Source organism: Hemitrygon akajei, chromosome 31 (assembly GCF_048418815.1).
Source record: "Hemitrygon akajei chromosome 31, sHemAka1.3, whole genome shotgun sequence".
Taxonomy (NCBI): Eukaryota; Metazoa; Chordata; class Chondrichthyes; order Myliobatiformes; family Dasyatidae; genus Hemitrygon; species Hemitrygon akajei.
In genome coordinates, this window is record NC_133154.1 from 14496624 (window position 1) to 14515226 (window position 18603).

General features: G+C 37.1%; 1 protein-coding gene across 1 annotated transcript in view; it reads left to right on the forward strand.

Annotated features, from left to right (window-relative positions):
* LOC140718960 (histone acetyltransferase p300-like) overlaps positions 1-18603 on the forward strand; it is a 100563-nt gene that overhangs the window by 33654 nt on the left and 48306 nt on the right. The window contains exons 3-9 of the mRNA XM_073033249.1: positions 5546-5722; positions 12382-12637; positions 13062-13175; positions 13605-13847; positions 14455-14563; positions 15662-15799; positions 18375-18492. Of these exons, the coding sequence (XP_072889350.1) occupies positions 5546-5722; positions 12382-12637; positions 13062-13175; positions 13605-13847; positions 14455-14563; positions 15662-15799; positions 18375-18492 (1155 nt within the window). The remainder of the gene's footprint in view (positions 1-5545; positions 5723-12381; positions 12638-13061; positions 13176-13604; positions 13848-14454; positions 14564-15661; positions 15800-18374; positions 18493-18603) is intronic.

The following is an 18603-nucleotide window of genomic DNA, read 5'->3' on the forward strand; positions in this document are numbered from 1 at the left end:
GGTACCATCTGTTGTCTATGCACTTCAAGAAAATCAGTTCATTTTCTTCTCCCTCCCCCACATGGTAAACATTTTGTTTCCAGTCCAAGCTCATATTAATTGAATTTTATCTTTATCTTTAAATCTGTTAAATATGTTCATGCATCTGAAGTGGTACAAGGGCATTAATGCAAATTGTACTTATGAAATATTCTTGCTGTTTTTGAGTTACAGATTAGAAAGTTTGTCTAAAACATATTTAATATTGAAATAGTGTGCTTGAGAATGCAGGTATAGAATAATGGAAAACCCATTGTGTGCTTAGGCAGATTATACTGTGCATCAGCAGTAAATACCAGAGCATAAATTACAGTTAAATTAGTTAATTGCTAATTTTGTAATTTAATTGAAGCCAGCACTGTTTGATGTCTCTCTCTTGAGTAGGAGTTTGTTAAGTTCATCAAGTTAGATAATATTTGTTATATTTATCAAAGCAACAGATTCATTTTGGAAAATGAGGTAGTGACCTTGGAGGTGTGATTGTACTTTTCCAGGTGTAAGATGGTACATTCTGTGATAAAAGTTGACAAATCAATCAAATTTTTTTTATTATTGTATTTAAGCTACCCTGGATAATTAGATGATGTCTAGCTTGATCACAACTCCTTGAAGTCCACCTTGCCAACCCATGTGACCAGCTCCTAGAAGTCCATCCTCCTTACCTTGTATGTTAAATAGCTTGCTAAATTGAGTATATACTTAAGGTGTACTCTTTTTCCTCTAAACTCATCTGCAAGCATCTTGTCATTGCTTCGCCATTTAATCTTGATAACACTTTTACTTTGTTGTTTAAAGTGTCTTCACATTGTTTTCTTGTTAGTAGAGTTCACATGAGGGTGCCCACTTGAAAGTAGTATTAATGAGTAGTTGATACTCTAGCAGAAGCTGGGCACTTGTAGGTGTCAGTGAAATGCAGTCATTAGTAAGAGGATCCCATTTAAGTATGGGGATAAGAATATATGAACTAGAAGCATAATTAGTCCTTTCAACCTTTTGAGCCAGCTCCACCATTTCAGCGCTGTTTCCATAATCATTAATTCCCTTAATGTCCAGAAATCTGTCAATCCATGTTTTGTATAACTTCTGAGTTGCCACAGTCTTCTGGCATAGAGAATTCCAAAGGTTATCACCCGCTGAAGAAAATTCTCCTCAACTTGGTCCTAAATGATCTAGCCTTTGTTTTCCCTTCCTAACACACCTTGGCTTCTACCAATCTGTGAGTGTATAGCGTCCTGATGAAAAATCACAAACATGAAGTTTTATCTGTCAATGCTTGGCATTTTTTTCAGTTTTCCAACATTATAGCATTTTGTGTTTTTAACTGTAAATTCTTGAAATCTGACAAGGAGGGGCATGGTAAGTAATGCACTATATATAGGATACTATTTTTCTCCAGCCATTGAAAGTTGATACATTTCACTTATTATTAGCCATTTAGTGGATCATTGGCCAACTTCCACACTTCAGCTGATAGCTATAAGTAACCTTCAGATTAACTAGCATTCTACTGTCTCTAGTTCTGCAAATAAGCTCATTTTAGGACAATAGTTATTTTAACACAAACAGAACCTAATGGTACACAAAGAGCAGCAGGCCAGGCAGCATCTATAGGGAGAAGCGATGTTGATGTTTCGGGCCGGGCCAAGACCCTTCGTCAGGACGAAACGTCGACTTCGCTTCTCCCTATAGATGCTGCCTAGCCTGCTGTGTTCTACCAGCATTTTGTGTGTGTTGTTGTTTGAATTTCCAGCATCTGCAGATTTCCTCGTGTTTGGTACACAAAGAGCTGCATTTTTCAACCTAGTTATTCAAAACTGTATTCAAAATATTTTGTTATATTTTGATTTTTTTTTACATCCAATTTTAACAAACTTCAGAGTTCATCAACATACCATTGTGGATATAACTATCTTCAGTTGTTTTGGCAACTACCTTTACCTATACCATGAAGTCAGAATTGGGAATATCTTCTGTTTGCTAGTTTCACCTTCAGTTACATTTCTACACACTGTGGCTGCATATGTAGCCTGATTCAAACATGACAATTAACATTTAGATCTCTTGCCAGCCAGTAATTACTTCACAAGAAACTGATCAGAAATTTAAATGGGCCAGTCATATTAATATTATGGCTACAGGTTAAAACTCCTTAGTCTGACACCCTCAGGACCTGACTAGTGCTGAATAATGGAGATTACTCTGGTCATCTTGCTCCTAAGCAGAACTTTGTTTAATTATAGATCTGGCCACAGAGGGAATTCATCCAAACCTAATGTTTCTATAAGTCAGGAGCATTGTACACTAGTAGGTAAATTATCTACAAGTGAGTGCAGATATCAGTTAATTAAGATCTAAGATCCAAAAATAGAATGAGTTTGTTAGTATGTATCTGTACTGTAAGTTCAAAAGTGCCAGACCACCAGCTTATTTTAGTTCATAGATTGCTGGATGAGAGTGTTTCAGCTTATATAAGAGATCAGAGTCATGGTGAACACCTTTCCCTCTGATTCCTGCGCCTTTGTGCCATCCATAGAGCATGATTTAGGAGTACACTAGAATGCTTTTCAAATGTCAAGATGCCTGCAATTCCAAAAGCACTTGTGGTCCAGTGATGTCTAGAACAGAGCAACCTGTTGCATTGCCATTCGATCTACCACTTAAAGTGTGATTTCCACTGTTTAGTAAGTAGATCTCAGTATAACGTGGTTGCAATAGGATGCACTGCAGCAACTTACCACAGTATTTTCCAAGTTCACAAAGGCAAATAAAACATTAGGGTAGCAAAAGCACAGGGCATTGTTATTTCTTGGTTGCTGGTGTTTCTTTGTTGCTGGCTTAATATTCTAAACTTCCTATTAAACAGCCCCATAGATTGGCAGTGCCATATAGACTGCAGTAGTTTGAGGATTCAATGTCACCTTTTCAAGAACTGGCTGGCACAATAAAAGTGAACTCTGCCAGCAGCACCCAAATCTGATAAATAAATTTGTGAACTAACATTTGGAAAAATGTTTTTTTTAATTCTCTAGTCTGTTCTCACCAATGTGCATCTTCTTTTCTCGTTTTCCCACATTGCTTCTTCCAGTTCCCCTCTTATTTTGCTTCGTGTTTATTTAGGCTTTCTTCCAGGGGTTGCATCATGATGCTATACCAGTAATTTACATTTTTAGTCTGTAGTAATGTTTTGTTTGTGTTCTGTTAAATTCTGAAGCAATACAATTGTATTGCTAATGTCCAGGAAGATAATTTGCAAATTGAGGGCAAAATTTGTGGTCGTGGTTTAATCATCTGAAGGGTACTTTGTGAGTGTATCTATTTGAAGTGGTAAGTTGGATTTGCTGTAAAACCTTTTTTTTGTATTTTATAGTAACACATTTGATGCTGCTTGCAAATCATCTACACTTAAGATGCTGATTATTAATTTCTCTTCTCAAGTGCCTTTGTAGTGCACATATTCACCAGCTGGAAAAAAAATTGTCAACAAATCTGACATCTCTGCCTATAACTAAATCTCTTGTTCTCTACTTTAGATATCACCACAATGCTCCCTTGTTTATTAATCTATTAAAGTGAAATTATGTTAAATAAAATTGTCCTTGTGTTTTAAATTTCATTCTCAGTAAGAGCATTCTTGATTTTTAAGAATTATGACTTTTACATTAAACTATAGAATTGAGTTAAAATTCTAAAGTACATGGATTTTATCTTCGCAACATGCATTGTGGTTCAAGAGAATGTTTGAAATACTGTACTGTATATGTATTTGAAATGAATGCATTTGGCTGCAACCAGTAACATTGCCACAGTAGTGACTTGGTGTCAGGTTAAAAAGTGGAGATTATCTTTTCTGCCACTGGAAATGGAGAGTATCAAAGTAACTTCCAGATGTAAATTGAGATGAACATAATTGAGAAATTATAGCATTGCTTTTATATATTAAAGCTTATTTTGGCTTGTGTATGATGCCAAAACATTAAAAGAAACTAGGGTTGGTGAAATAAGCCAAATTGAAAATGTGTTGCTAGTGCATCTGTATATTTTATCAATACCATAAATATTTGTTTTCAGAATTTTCCTTGCTTATAATGTCACCTCCAAATTTCCTAAATAAATAGTTTTTCCTAATAAATTCTTGTACCCCCAAAAAAACTTCACATCATTGCTTAATGTAAAGTTGGGAGGAAAAGCATCAGATTTATATGAAATCATTCTATTGCCAAAAGCATATTTTTGAGACATTAATTTTGTTATGGTTAGTAAATAAAATGCTTGTTGGTGGCCAGAGTCATTGCTGTATTTAATACTTTTATTTACAGCAAGGTGCCTTTTGATTTATGCCATACCTTCAGATAAATTTATTTAATCCAGGTATGTATTTGGCTGTAATGGTACTATTGCCAGAACAGTGACATGGTGCATGGTAAATCAGATTTTTAAAGTATCATATGAAATTCTGTGCTTTTCATTTCAACCTATAGGTTAGAAAATGTTATAAATGAATTTTTAACTGACAAAATGGTTTAGAATTTTTATTTGAGGCTTAAATATAATGAAATCCTGTTACAGATCTCTTAATTGAGAAGTTACGTGTGAGTGTTGCCGTGTTACCATATTCATGTTACAGTATTTTGATGCATTGGGATAGAACAAAGCAAAATCTGTTAACTCACTTTTAAAAACATCATAGTCTGTGGTAACCTCTTAGGCAAAATGCATTATCATTCTTAACAGTTCTTACAGAAATGCCTTGGACATTAAAACAAATTGACTTTTATTACTAAGGCTACCAGGATGCTGTTATTTTATAAATACAAGATACTTTAGTGAGATAACTTGCAATAAACTTTATTTCTAAGATTTCTTAGTGAAGTTCTCTGTCATTTTCAGTTTTGTATTGAGAATATGCTTCCTTATTTGAAACCAGTTCAGGGCATATTCAGAATATCAAAAATTAAGTTCAGAAAATACATATATATCTCTCCATTTGCTCATCTGGGACAAAATTTCTTTTCATTATATCTTTGGCTAGCTGTTATAGAATGTAAGATTATGTAATATTTAATGTAATATGCCTCTGCATGCCCTTATGAGCTATAGTAAATGTTCATCTAAAATAATTAATGCAGAGTTGAACTACCTCCTGGATTTTACTCTTTTTAAATCTTGCAAAGTTGAACTTGGAACTTTTCTGTACATCTTGTACACAACATAGAACAATACCTGTCTCTCAAGATGCAAGAAAATATCTGTTACAAATTTACAAACATTTTCTATACTCCTAATGGTTGTGCAGCCTATTTCTCTTGCATTTGGTTTGCCAAAAATGTTAACTACATCGGTACTGGTATTGTTCAAAAGCAGTTTGATTTGATAATCCATCTTTTAAATAAGTTGTGGTCCATTTCCCCCCCAATATATTTGAATATATACTGATGAAGCTCCAAGCAAACAGATCAGGAACAGTTTCTGCAAAAGATAACTAATTCTGTTCATTTTTAACTTGTAGATGGGAATGATGGGAACTCCAAGTCCTTATGGACAGCCTTATGGTCAAAACGCTAGTCAGACTCTGGGTACCAGTGGACTTGGCCAGCAGATGCAGAATAAGGGAGGACTGGGAAACAGTTTGCCTCAGTTTACAATGGACAAGAAGCCTGCTGGTAGTGTGGGGATGCCAAACCTGGTGAGTGTTGATAGGTTTACATTTTACTTTTGCTTTCTTATGTCATTATTTGTGGCATATCATTTTAATCAGTTTTGTTGGGAATGCTAAAGTAGATGTTATGAAGTTTTTTTAATCATTATGCTCTCTTGTTAATACAGAACGTAGCATGGGAGAGGATAGTGACATATACTAAAACCCCAAGATCCTTATGCATCACGATGCTTTGTAGTCTTGCTCCATTTAAATAATTAGCTTTTTCATGGTTTCTTCCAAAATGGATTTCCTTACCTTTTCCAACATTGCACTCCATCTACTAACTTGCCCTATCATTTAACCTATCTAAATCCCTTTGCAGTCTTTTGTATTGTCCTCAGTTTACCAACCTTTCTAGCTTTGTATAATCACCAAAATTGGCTTTAGTATGCTCATACCCTACACGCAAATTAATATTGACTTGTAAGTAGTTGGTATCCAAGAGTTGTTCCCTATGGTACTCTGCTGGGAACTGGCCAATTCATCCTGGCTTGCTTTCTATTAGCACCTGTCTATGCTGTTTATATGATAAACCACACACCCCCACACACCCCCCCCCCCATTTGCTCGATCTTTATGCAGTAATCTTTTTTTACATGGCATCACATCAGATTCTTTCTGAAAATGAAAAATTACAGCAGATTACAGTATCTGCTGGTTCCTGGTTATCTACTGTTTGTGATATCCTCAAGGAATCCTTGAAAATTCATCACACTTTATGTACCTTACATAAAACTATGATTCTACTTGATGGTCTTAAAAATTTCTAACATCCTTAAGTCTACTTATTAAGGTTGTAGCATTTTGCTCAAAGTAAATTTATTATCAAAGTACTTGTATGTCTCTGGATTCAACCCTGAAATTTATTTTCTTTCGGGCATTCACAATAAATAACAAGAAACAATGAAAGACTGCCCTCAATAGAGCAACAACCAATGTGTAAAAGAGAAATAACTGTGCAAATGCCAGAGAAGAAAAATAAATAAGTAATAAATATCAAGAACATGAGATGAGCAGTCCTTGAAAGTAAGTCCATAGGTTGTGGAGCGAGAGAAGTTATCCCCTCTGGTTCAAGAGCCTGATGGTTGTGGGGTAATAACTGTTCCTGAAACTGGTGGTGTGTGTCCTCTAGCTCCTGTACCATCTTCCTGATGGCAGCAGTGAGGAGAGCATGATTTGGATGGTGGGGGTCCTTTGGATGCTGCATTCCTGCAATAGTGCTCTGTGTAGATGCGCTCACTGGTAGGGGAGTTCTTTTACATGTGATGGTCTGGGTTATATCCATTGGTAGGCTTTTCCGTACAAGGGCATTGGTGTTTCTATACCAGGCTCGGAAGTAACCAGTCAATGTACTCTCCACCACACATCCATAGAAGTTTGTCCAAGTTTTAGGTGACGTACTGAATCTTCGCAAACTTCAAAGAAGGAAGAGGTGTTGCCCTGCTTTCTTTGTAATGACACTTACAGTGGCATGCAAAATTTTGGGCACCCCGGTCAAAATTTCTGTTACTGTGAATAGTTAAAGTGAGTAGAAAGTGAACTGATCTCCAAAAGTCGTAAAGTTAACGATGAAACATCCTTTTCAACATTTTAAGCAAGATTAGTGTATTATTTTTGTTTTGTACAATTTTAGAGTAAAAAAAAGGAAAGGAGCACAATGCAAAAGTTTGGGCACCCCAAGAGATTTGAGCTCTCTGATCATTTTTACCAAGGTCTCAGACCTTAACTGGCTTGTTAGGGCTATGGCTTGTTCACAGTCATCATTAGGAAAGGCCAGGTGATGCAAATTTCAAAGCTTTATGAATACCCTGACTCCTCAAACCTTGACCTAACAATCAGCAGCCACGGGCTCCTCTGAGCAGCTGCCTAGCACTCTGAAAATTAAAATAAATGATGCCCACAAAGCAGGAGAAGGCTATAAGAAGATAGCAAAGCGTTTTCAGGTAGCCATTTCCTCAGTTCTTAATGTAATTAAGAAATGGCAGTTAACAAGAACGGTGGAGGTCAAGTTGAGGTCTGGAAGACCAAGAAAACTTTCCGTGAGATCTGCTCGTAGGATTTCTAGAAAGACAAATCAAAACCGCCTTTTGACTGCAAAAGAGCTTCAGGAAGATTTAGCAGACTCTGGAGAGGTGGTGCACTGTTCTACTGTGCAGTGACACCTGCACAAATATGACCTTCATGGAAGAGTCATCAGAAAAAAACCTTCCCTGCGTCCTCACCACAAAATTCAGCATCAGAAGTTTGCAAAGGAACATCTAAACAAGCCTGATGCATTTTGGAAACAAGTCCTGTGGATTGATGAAGTTAAAATAGAATTTTTTGGCCACAATGAGCAAATGTATGCTTGGAGAGAAAAGGGTGCAAAATTTCATGAAAAGAACACCTCTCCAACAGTTAAGCACAGGGGTAGATTGATCATGCTTTGGGCTTGTGTTGCAGCCAGTGGCATGGGGAACAATTCACTGGTAGAGGGAAGAATGAATTCAATTTAAATACCAGCAAATTCTGGAAGCAAACATCACACCGTTTGTAAAAAAAAACTGAAGATGAAAAGAGGATGGCTTCTACAAATGAATAATGATCCTTCCTAAACACACCTCAAAATCCACAATGGACTACCTCAAGAGGCGCAAACTGAAGGTTTTGCCATGGCCCTCACAGACCCCTGACCTAAATATCATCGAAAATCTGTGGATAGACCTCAAAAGGCAGTGCATGCAAGACAGCCCAAGAATCTCACAGAACTAGAAGCAAGGAAGAATGAGCAAAAATCCCCAAACAAGAATTGAAAAACTCTTAGCTGGCTACAGAAAGTGTTTACAAGCTGTGATACTTGCCAAAGGGGGTGTTACTAAGTACTGACCATGCAGGGTGCCCAAACTTTTGTTTTGGGCCCTTTTCCTTTTTGTTACTTTGAAACTGTAAAAGATGGAAGTAAAAAAATAAACTTGCTTAAAATATTAAAGAAATGTGTCGTCTTTAACTTTATGCCTTTTGGAAATCAGGTCATCTTTTACTTGCTTAGCTATTCACAGTAACAGAAATTTTGACCAGGGGTGCCCAAACTTTTGCATGCCACTTTATGTGTTGGATTCAAGGCAGATCATCTGAAATGAAAACAGCAAAGAATTTAAGTTTGCTAATCCTCTCCAACCCTGATCCCCTGAGATCTGGTTCATGGACTTCCGGTTTCCTCCTCCTGAAATCAATAATCAGCACCTTGATCTTGCTGACTTTGAGTGAGAGGTTATTGTTGAGGCACCACTCAACCAGATTTTTAATCTTTCTCCTATACGCTGATCCATCACCACCTTTCATTTGGCCAACAACAGTAGTGTTGTCAGCAAACTTAAATAAACTTAGCCGCACAGTCAGAAGTATAAAGTGAGTTGAGCAAGGGACTAAGCAGACAGACTGGTCGTGCACCTGTGGTGATGATTGTGGAGATGTTCTTGCCAATCTGAACAGACTAGGGTCTGCAAGTGAGGAAATTGATGATCCAGTTGCACAAGGGTGTATTGAGGCCCAGGTCTTGAAGCTTATTGATTAGTTTTATGGGGATGATAGTATTGAATGGAAGGCTGTAGTCAATGAAGAACATTCTGATGAATGCATTGTCGCTATCCAAGTGTTCCAAGGTTGAGTGAAGAGCCAATGAAATGGCATCTGTTGACCTGTTGTGGTGATAGACAAATTGGAGAGGATACGAATTGCTTCACAAGCAAGAGTTGATGTGTTTCATCACCAACCTCTCAAAGCACTTAATCACAGTGGACGTAGGTTGAGACAGGTTACCACATTCTTCTTATGCTTCAGTATGATTGAAGCAAATGGGTACCTCAAGCTGCCAAAGCAAGAGGTTAAAAATATTGGTGAACACTCTCTAGCCATTTGATCAGCACAGGTCTTTATTACTCAGCCAGGTACCCTATCTTGGCCAGGTGCTTTCCGCAGGTTCACCCTCCTGAAGGATACTTGGACATTGGCCTTGGAGACTGAAGTCACAGGGTCATCGGAGGCTGTGGGAGTTTATGAAAATGGCCTGTGTTTTGACAGCATTCAAGCCCTGCCACAGCTGACGAGTTTCCTTCAGTGATTCAACTTTGGTCTGGAGTTGCCACTGTTGTGACACTCAGTGCATTGCAGATCTCATGGTTCATCCAGGGCTTCCAGTTGGGAAATATTCAGAATGATTTTTGTGGGGACACATTTTGGTTTTTTTATAAAGTCCGTGACAGCCATGTTGGATTCATTCAGATCCTCGATCCTTAAATACTGCCCGGTCCACCAACTCGTTGCAATCCTTTGCCTCTCACGACCATTTCTTCATTGGCCTCATTTCTGGAGCCTTGTTCTTTAGTCTCTGTCTGTATGCAGGTAGAAGGAGGGGAGCTAAGTGATCATATTTCTTGAAATGTGGCCTAGGCATGGAGCAGTAGGCTTTCCTAATCGTAGTATAGCAGTGGTCAAGTGTGTTGTGGCCCTGGGTGATGCAGGTGATAATTGGGCAGATATTTCTTCAAACAAGCCTGATTTGAAATCTCCAACAATGATTTGAAAAGAGTTGGGGTAAGCTGTTTGCTCACAGCAGCACTCAGTACCTTGAGTGCCTGCTTAACGTCGGCCTTTGGCATTATGTAAATGCCGGTCAGGGTCATGGAGGAGAGCTCTCTTGGTAAGTAGAACGGTGAAAGAATTAGATGTTTGGTTAATTGAGCTGTAGCATCCAGCTTCCTTTCTCCCTCCTTTTTTAAACAACAGTGGTTTTGTTTAAATTCACTGAAAACTCCCCACCCCAGGATTAGAGGAAATTCTAGTAGATTACAATCAATGCACCCACCTCTTTTAAGGTCCTGGATGTAAACCATCAAATTTAAAGGTCTTGGCCCAAAACATCGACTGTTTATTCATTTCCATAGATGCTGCCTGACCTGCTGAGTTCCTCCAGCATTTTGTGTGTTACTTTGGATTTCCAGCATTTGCAGATTTTCTTGTGTTTGAGATTCAAGGACTTGTTTACCTTTAGCAGCATTAGTTTTCTAGAGTGCTGGAAACGAGACTGTATTAAGCCTCATTTTAGTCGATCAACAATTATTTAGAATCTCTGCCCATTTCTCCATTTCATAGTAAGAATTTTAGTCATCCTGCACTGGACCACTATTTGGGTATATACTCTTTTCCTTTAAACATATTTCTAAAAGCTGTTTTGTCTTTTTTATATTACTTGAACAAACATTGCTCTTAATGTTTTCTCTAAGTTTTGTCATTTGGTTTTTAATAAAAATCCACAATTTTGTGGCCTATTGCTAATCTTTACAATACTGTATATTTTTTTTGTTAAAAATTACCTGGTATCCATACATTTGTTTCTTAGCCATAGGTACTGTCTTTCTTATACAGCCTGCTTTTCTCACTGGAATGTACCTATGCAAAATATTTAAGAAATGCCTCCATAAATGTCTGTCATTATTGATCTAGTGTTTTACTCTTTTATCTATTTTTTTTTGGTCCACTTTAGCGAAGTCTTGCTCATACTGGTGTAATTTCCTTTTGAAGTTTTGGACACTCATATCAGAGCTAAATTTCTTGTTCTGAAGCTGAAGTTAAAATTTTGCCATGCTGTAATCATTTATTGTGCGATCATTCGTTGATAATTCAAAATTAATCACTTTTGTGTACTGCTTTGACACCCACCACCCAAGATGTGTACTGTACTCAGAACTCCACCACCTAATAAAACTCATGTTCTGTACTGTCAGAGGGCACAGGCTTGGTTCATGAAAATGCTATCAACATGTTCACTTCTCTCTTTCCACCTTGACTTAGAAGTATTGCTGGATCTAAATAAGGGGTTTTCTATCAAGTAACTACTAGCTTCTTTTATTACAACAGTTCAAGAAGGTGGGACATCATTGCCACCACCACCTCAGAGAAAAGAGACAGTGAATACAGTTTAGTTGGGAAGTCAAGCAACTGATAAATGAGATGAACACAAAACCATCAGACCAGTTGGTAGTGTTTTGATCAAAAAGCCTGTTGAGAGAACTTCACCTGTTGTATACAAGAACATTGTTATGACTGAAAAAAGATGTGACCGTTTCAAAAGAGAAGGGTATTGAATGGTATTGCTGTCTAAACATCACTGTTAAATAGGATTGTGAAGAAACTTGTTCCACTGAACCCTAAACAAATTGATAGAATTGATCCTTAAGTTAGCATGCTATTATGTGTTGAATTGATTATGCTAGTTAAAATTAAATCTGTGATAGATCTTTTTGTTTTATCATTAGTTAGTCTTATTCAGGAGATTTGTGTACCCAATTTTGACTAGCACCTGTATAAAGAGAGTTGTACTGTTGTAATTCTGCATAAATGAGATTCCAGTTGTCCATTAATGTGAATTTAAAAGATTCCAAGACTACTTAATACAACATGATTTTTTATCATTGTTATTACTTATTATTGACTTGTTAAATATAGATTACTTGATTGGAATCTCATTGTAGCTTGTGAGATCTTGCAGTGTGCAAATTGGTTGTCATATTCTGGTTAACAATTTTGACTACTTCTAAAGGTGCTGTTTTGGATTGAAATTCTGATGTTAAAGTGCTACATTAATTAATAAAGTTCTCTTTTTGAAGCCACAGCAACCTTCTCCAGTGCAACAAGGAGGAATGGGGCAACCTCCAGGGCAGGGGATGGGTTCTGCACCCACAGCAGATCCAGAGAAACGGAAACTCATCCAGCAACAGTTGGTTCTGCTCCTACATGCACACAAATGTCAGCGTCGGGAACAAGCAAACGGTGAGGTACGGCCCTGCAACTTGCCTCATTGCCGAACTATGAAGAATGTCCTCAATCATATGACGCACTGTCAGGCTGGCAAATCTTGTCAGGGTGAGTATGGACTCAACTGGTAATGTAATACAGTTAGGAGCTTGTACTCTTTTGGTTGTGCAGAGTTTTTTATACTGTTTCAAGTTATCCAGCATAGTCCTGGATGTTAGTTTTGTACTGTGTATATTCCTCCAAAATGTACCTCAGCTCTTTGTACGTTCGCTTCCGTTGGGCACATGATGATGCCCAATGCTCACCTAAATCACCAGGTCAGACTTATAAAGAACCTGTTTCTATTGCAGTTGACCTGTGATTACATCCTGTTAATATCACCTGCTGTAGCAAAGAGTTGAATTTCTGTGGTGATTTAGTTGAGGTATCAGAGTTTGGAACTTTTGTTTTAAATTTCTTTGAATGTGGAGTTCTGATTGATTGATGTTTTTTGTCTGCCCTAATTGTTTCATTTGTTGCTGATCATTTCCAGTTGCACACTGTGCGTCATCACGCCAGATCATCTCCCATTGGAAGAACTGCACAAGGCACGACTGTCCTGTTTGTCTCCCTCTGAAAAATGCTGGGGACAAACGCAACCAGCAATGTAAGTACTGCTTTGAAAGTCTGAAAAAACCATGGCACAAAAGATCCACAGTATTAAAATTCTTTATAATCTTGGTTTCATGACTTCATTTGATTCACTCAGACTTTGTTAAACTTACTTAAGAAAACTTGCAGTATGGACTACAAGTAGGTGATTCCTTTATAATTGTGACCTCTCATCAGAGCTCCAAAAAGGGAGATAAAGCAAGTTTTAAGGTATAATTGTGTCATCAAGGTAAAGCTGATTGAAACAAGGCAAGACTTTAGTTTGTCCACAGAAAATGAAGTAGCTCAAAATTACATGCAGCAATACTTAGATAACATATTGCAGTAACTTTGGATAATGGCAGGAACTTGAGTCTGTTATAGCAAAAGGTGTGTTATCCACATAAACTAAATTATAAATTCAACTTCTTTTCATTTTCCACAGCATTATTAACTGGTGCAGCAGTAGGATTAGGAAATTCATTGGGGTCAGTAGGGGTTGGACAACCAACCACGCCAAGTATAAACACTACCAGTCAGATCGACCCAAGCTCTATAGAGCGAGCCTACGCAGCGCTTGGACTCACGTATCAGGGTAATCAAATGCAGCCTCAACCTGCGATGCAGAACCAGCAATCGTCTCAACCTTCACAGGGGCACCAACCTATACGGTCTATGAATACATTGGGTAGGTACAAACAAGCTGCATTTAAAGCAGTACCAGTTGTTAAAGATGATTTGTTGTCGGATTGTCACTGTGCAGTCCATGAAATATTCACATTCCATTTTATAGATACCTAGTGAAATAATCATTAAATATTGATAATTTATATATTAAAAAAGGAATTAATTTTCTCAGATTGTATCAAAATATATTAGAGCTCAGTTTCTACTCAGAATTAACTACTGATGTCTTCTGAATAGCTTATTTTCCCATTGTGATATAAATACTGGACAAATTTGTGGCAGTGTATTGAAGCTTTTTAAGTTGTTTAAAATTGTCCAATGTAATCAGTGTTGGTAGTGGCAATTAATAATAAGCAATTTTTATATAGATGTAGATACACACACACACACACACATTCTTTTTCAACATAATTGTGATTCTTGTTTGAAAAATCAACCCATTTTACTCATGGGGTAAAATTGCAGCAGCAAACATAATTTTAAAAAGGTATTAAATTTGTTGATACATTATTAGCCTATGATAAGAAAATATCAACATGAACCAACCAGATAGTCATCAAATAAAATGTTTTAGAATTCTTCAAGTGTCTTCTATATGTGCTTTGTAGGTACCAATCAGATGGGTGTAAATGGAAATAATGTGGGTGTGCAGGCCTCCACTCAGCAATCCAGCTTACTGCACGATGCTATGTTGCTGCCATCCATGACTCCATCAAAGTAAGTCTGAAGATTCATTTTCAGTCTCTGTTGGATTCTGATGTTTTTAATCCAATGTTTTTTAGTCAAGAAAGAAACACAAAACTTGTTGCTTCACAATCATTTTGTTAGATTGTGGATAATCAGAGGCTTTTTCCCAGGGCTGAAGTGGTTGCCACAAGAGGACACAGGTTTAAGGTGCTGGGGAGTAGGTACAGGGGCGTAAGTACATAGGAGTTTTCAGGGGTAAGTTTTTTTTTACTCAGAGTGGTGAGTGCATGGAATGGGCTGCCGGCAACGGTGGCGGTGGCGGATACGGTAGGGTCTTTTAAGAGACTTTTGGATAGGTAAATGGAGCTTAGAAAAATAGAGGGCTTATAGGTAAGCCTAGTAATTTCTAAGGTAGGGACATGTTCGGCACAACTTTGTGGGCCGAAGGGCCTGTATTGTGCTGTAGGTTTTCTACGTTTCTATGTTAGACGTTAATAGAGAAAATGAAAATTGGAAAATGGGCATAACAGGAGCAGAAGCTAGTAGCAGAAGGCAGAACAAAGACTAAGATGGCATTGCCTCATGGTCAGCTCTTTTATACACATTCATAAGAAACATTCCATTCAGATTTGCAGATAAGACCCCTTATTCAAATAATGCAGCACCAGGGAAGCTTCCAGAGCTTTCCAGAATTATACAAATTAACCACTAGGGGACACACTGAGCAACTATATATTCATACTGTAGTTATTAGAAAACATACACGTTTGTGTAAGTAATTATATAAAATACAAGCAGATAATTGTTAAACTGCAAAGAAAATAACAATTAAACGGTCTAATCCAGCATGTACTGTTTCATATATTTTCGCTACATATCTTTCAGTGTGAACATATAAAATCCACTTTGATTGCCAGTGTTGACTTTGTAGCTAAGAGATTCATTACCTTTTTATAAGTTCTGTTGTCAAATCTATCCTGTGTGGCGGAACCGTGGAATTAAGCATTATTTGAATGCTTGTTAATTGCTGTACCCTAAATGTACAGAATGATTTGAAATCTGTATAGGGGAGATTTTAAATGTGCTTTTTTCTTCTATATAACTGATGTCAACTTTTGATATTTTCAGCCAAATGTTGAGCGATGGCACAGGTGTTGGCAATCTAAATGCGGTGCCAACAGCAACACCCCCTTCAAGTACTGGCATTCGGAAATCATGGCATGAAGATGTCACTCAGGACCTACGCAATCATCTTGTGCACAAATTGTAAGTAAGATAATTTATTCTTGATAGTCAAATGTTAATTACCTTGGCAATCATTAAATGACTGTACATGTGAATAATACTTGCAAACTACTTTTCTCAACATCCTTGCTCCTTCATGTTTGTAACTGTTCTTTTCTGTTGACTTAATTGTTTTAATTCTAGTACAACATTTGTCTTATTTTCCAAGGCTACGTAATAATATTGGGCTAGATTTTGCAGTCAGCAGCAAGCTTGTGTTTAGTTTTATACAAATGTAACTGAAGTAATCCTCACAGCAGGAATGGAGAAAACTATAGGGGGTTATTCACAATAATGTTTTATGTGCCAAAAGCTTTGGGATATAGTTGATACATTAAGAGGTGTAGTCTAAACTAGCCTTAATTATAAAATGACTGACAGGCCAATCTTAATATGGACAGTTAAGGATGCAATGTATGTTTCAGAAGTGTTGAGATCTATTTTTAAAAATTAGCTTTAAAAATTCTTAACACTGAAGAAACTTTGGGCACTTTTTTTAAGCAAGAATAATTAGAGTTTCTTGAGGCTATTTTCTTCCACTCAAATCAAATAAGGAAGCATTTCCAGCACTGCCTCTGATCAGCACAGGATCTGTTGCATGCATTCCCACTCCATCTGATGTAGCCCACTGCAGCTTTTCACTTTCTCAGTATATTCTGGATTTGCTGCACAGTACTGTCCCCAGTGATGTCCCCAAAATTGCTGTCAATTATGTGCAGTTATGACTCATGGTAAAGCAAAATCTGGTCCTCATAATAATAAAATCTTATTTTAGATTGCTATGGATGAGCAGTGGATGGGATATAAGCAATTGGAAATGTAGTAAATGAATAAATCATTGAACTTTTGGAAGACGTAATAAATTGGATAAGTAACAGATTAAGTACACAGCCTATTTAAAGTAGAAATAATGTATAATGTATGTACAGTGTAGTTTCACTGACCAGAATCGGGAAGATTGAGACAAAACCGATTTGTAGAAAAAAATCAGCACGTTCACGCATGCACGCACACCTGCCCACGCAAGGCTTCATGGTCACGGTAGTCTTTCTTGGGGTAAACACAAGTTTAAAGCAGCGTCTTTTTTTGTAAAAGCGAAAATCCTTCTTTCGATTAGCAAAAACAGGTACTAATGTAGGTCTTTCATAAAAGCAAACTGTCGTAAAGTGAATGTTCAGAAGGCGGGGGACAGCTGTAAATGAGAATTATTGTTTTAAAATGGAATTCAGAGCAATTACCTGGCATGTATTGTATGTCTGTTTCAAATTGTAACATCTTTTTAAGATCTTTAGTTTTGTCAATGGAAGCTGAGAGAAAAAAGTTCATAAAGTTAATCGTGAGTCTCATTTGGGAGGGAACACCATGCTATAGGAAGGGTCTCAAGCCCTCAAAAAGGCTGATAAAGAGGCTTACACAATTCATAGCTGTCTAAGGATCTCCAGTTTTGTGAAGATTCCAAAGAAGCTAGGTGTTTTTCTTTGATTAGAGAAGCATTAAAGAAGTTTTGATAGAGACATTCAAATTCACGGATGGTATTAATGAGGGGGAAATGCTTCTATAGTCAGATGAAGCAGTAACCAGAAGTTACCAATACAAGATTCTTGGCAAAAGAACCAGGTGCAATGTGAAGAAAAATGACATTTCCAAAATGCGAAAGTCTATAAAGGTGATGGTAGCGGATTTATTAACAATTTTCAGAAGGGAGCTATTGGATAAATATTGGAAAGGGAAAAGGTTTACAAAGCTATGGGGAGAAAGCGGCAGGAACGAACTAATGGGATCCGGAAGAGGCAAAATTGCTTCAATGTATAGCTTAACTGGAGAGGGCAATAAATGTTTAGAATAATGGGGAACTTTTCAGTAACTAAGTTTCTTGAAATACTGCTGTTGTGGGATATTTGATACTTAGGACATTTGACACCTCACCACCAGGTTCAAGAACAATTATTATTCTTCAACCATCAGGCTCCTGAACCAGCATGATCAACTTCACTCGCCTCAACACTAAACTGATTTCACAATCTTAAAAACTCAACTTTCAAAGTTGGCACAACTCATGTTCTCAGCATTTATTTGTTTATTGTTTGAGTTTCTTTGCATCTCTACAGTTTGTCCTTTGCACATTGTGTTTGTCAGCCTTTGTATTGTTTCTATTGTATTCTTTCAATGTTTCTATTGTATTTCTTTTATTCTACCATGGATGCCTGCAATAAAATAAATCTCAGGGTAGTATATGGTGACACGTGCATTGATAATAGATTTACTTTGAACAGAACATAGCTACCTCATTGTGCACTGTTTTATTGTTCTAAATACATTGTGAATAATGTTTTCTGCATGTGAAATTAGTATGTTCTGAGTGCAGTGTCACATGCTAAATTTGTGACTGAATTAAATTTTAAGTTGGGGTTCCTAAGGTGACAATTACGGATTTCTTTTAAGTAAACCACCATTTAAATTAAAGTTTAATGCTGCCTTTCTACTTGTTTCAAGTTCACTTCAAAAATTTTGGCCTAATTTGCACCTAAGTTTTAAATCATTACTTCATTTAATGCAGAGTTCAAGCCATATTCCCAACACCTGATCCAGCAGCATTAAAAGACAGACGAATGGAAAACCTGGTGGCTTATGCAAGGAAAGTCGAAGGTGACATGTATGAGTCTGCCAACAGCAGGGTAAGTTGTAATTTAATATTTTTCTAGAAATAATTTCAACTTGTTAGAGTGGAAAATCTGGTGTTGTTTCTTTCTGGTCTATTTTGTTAAATATGCAAGCATGTATGTTGT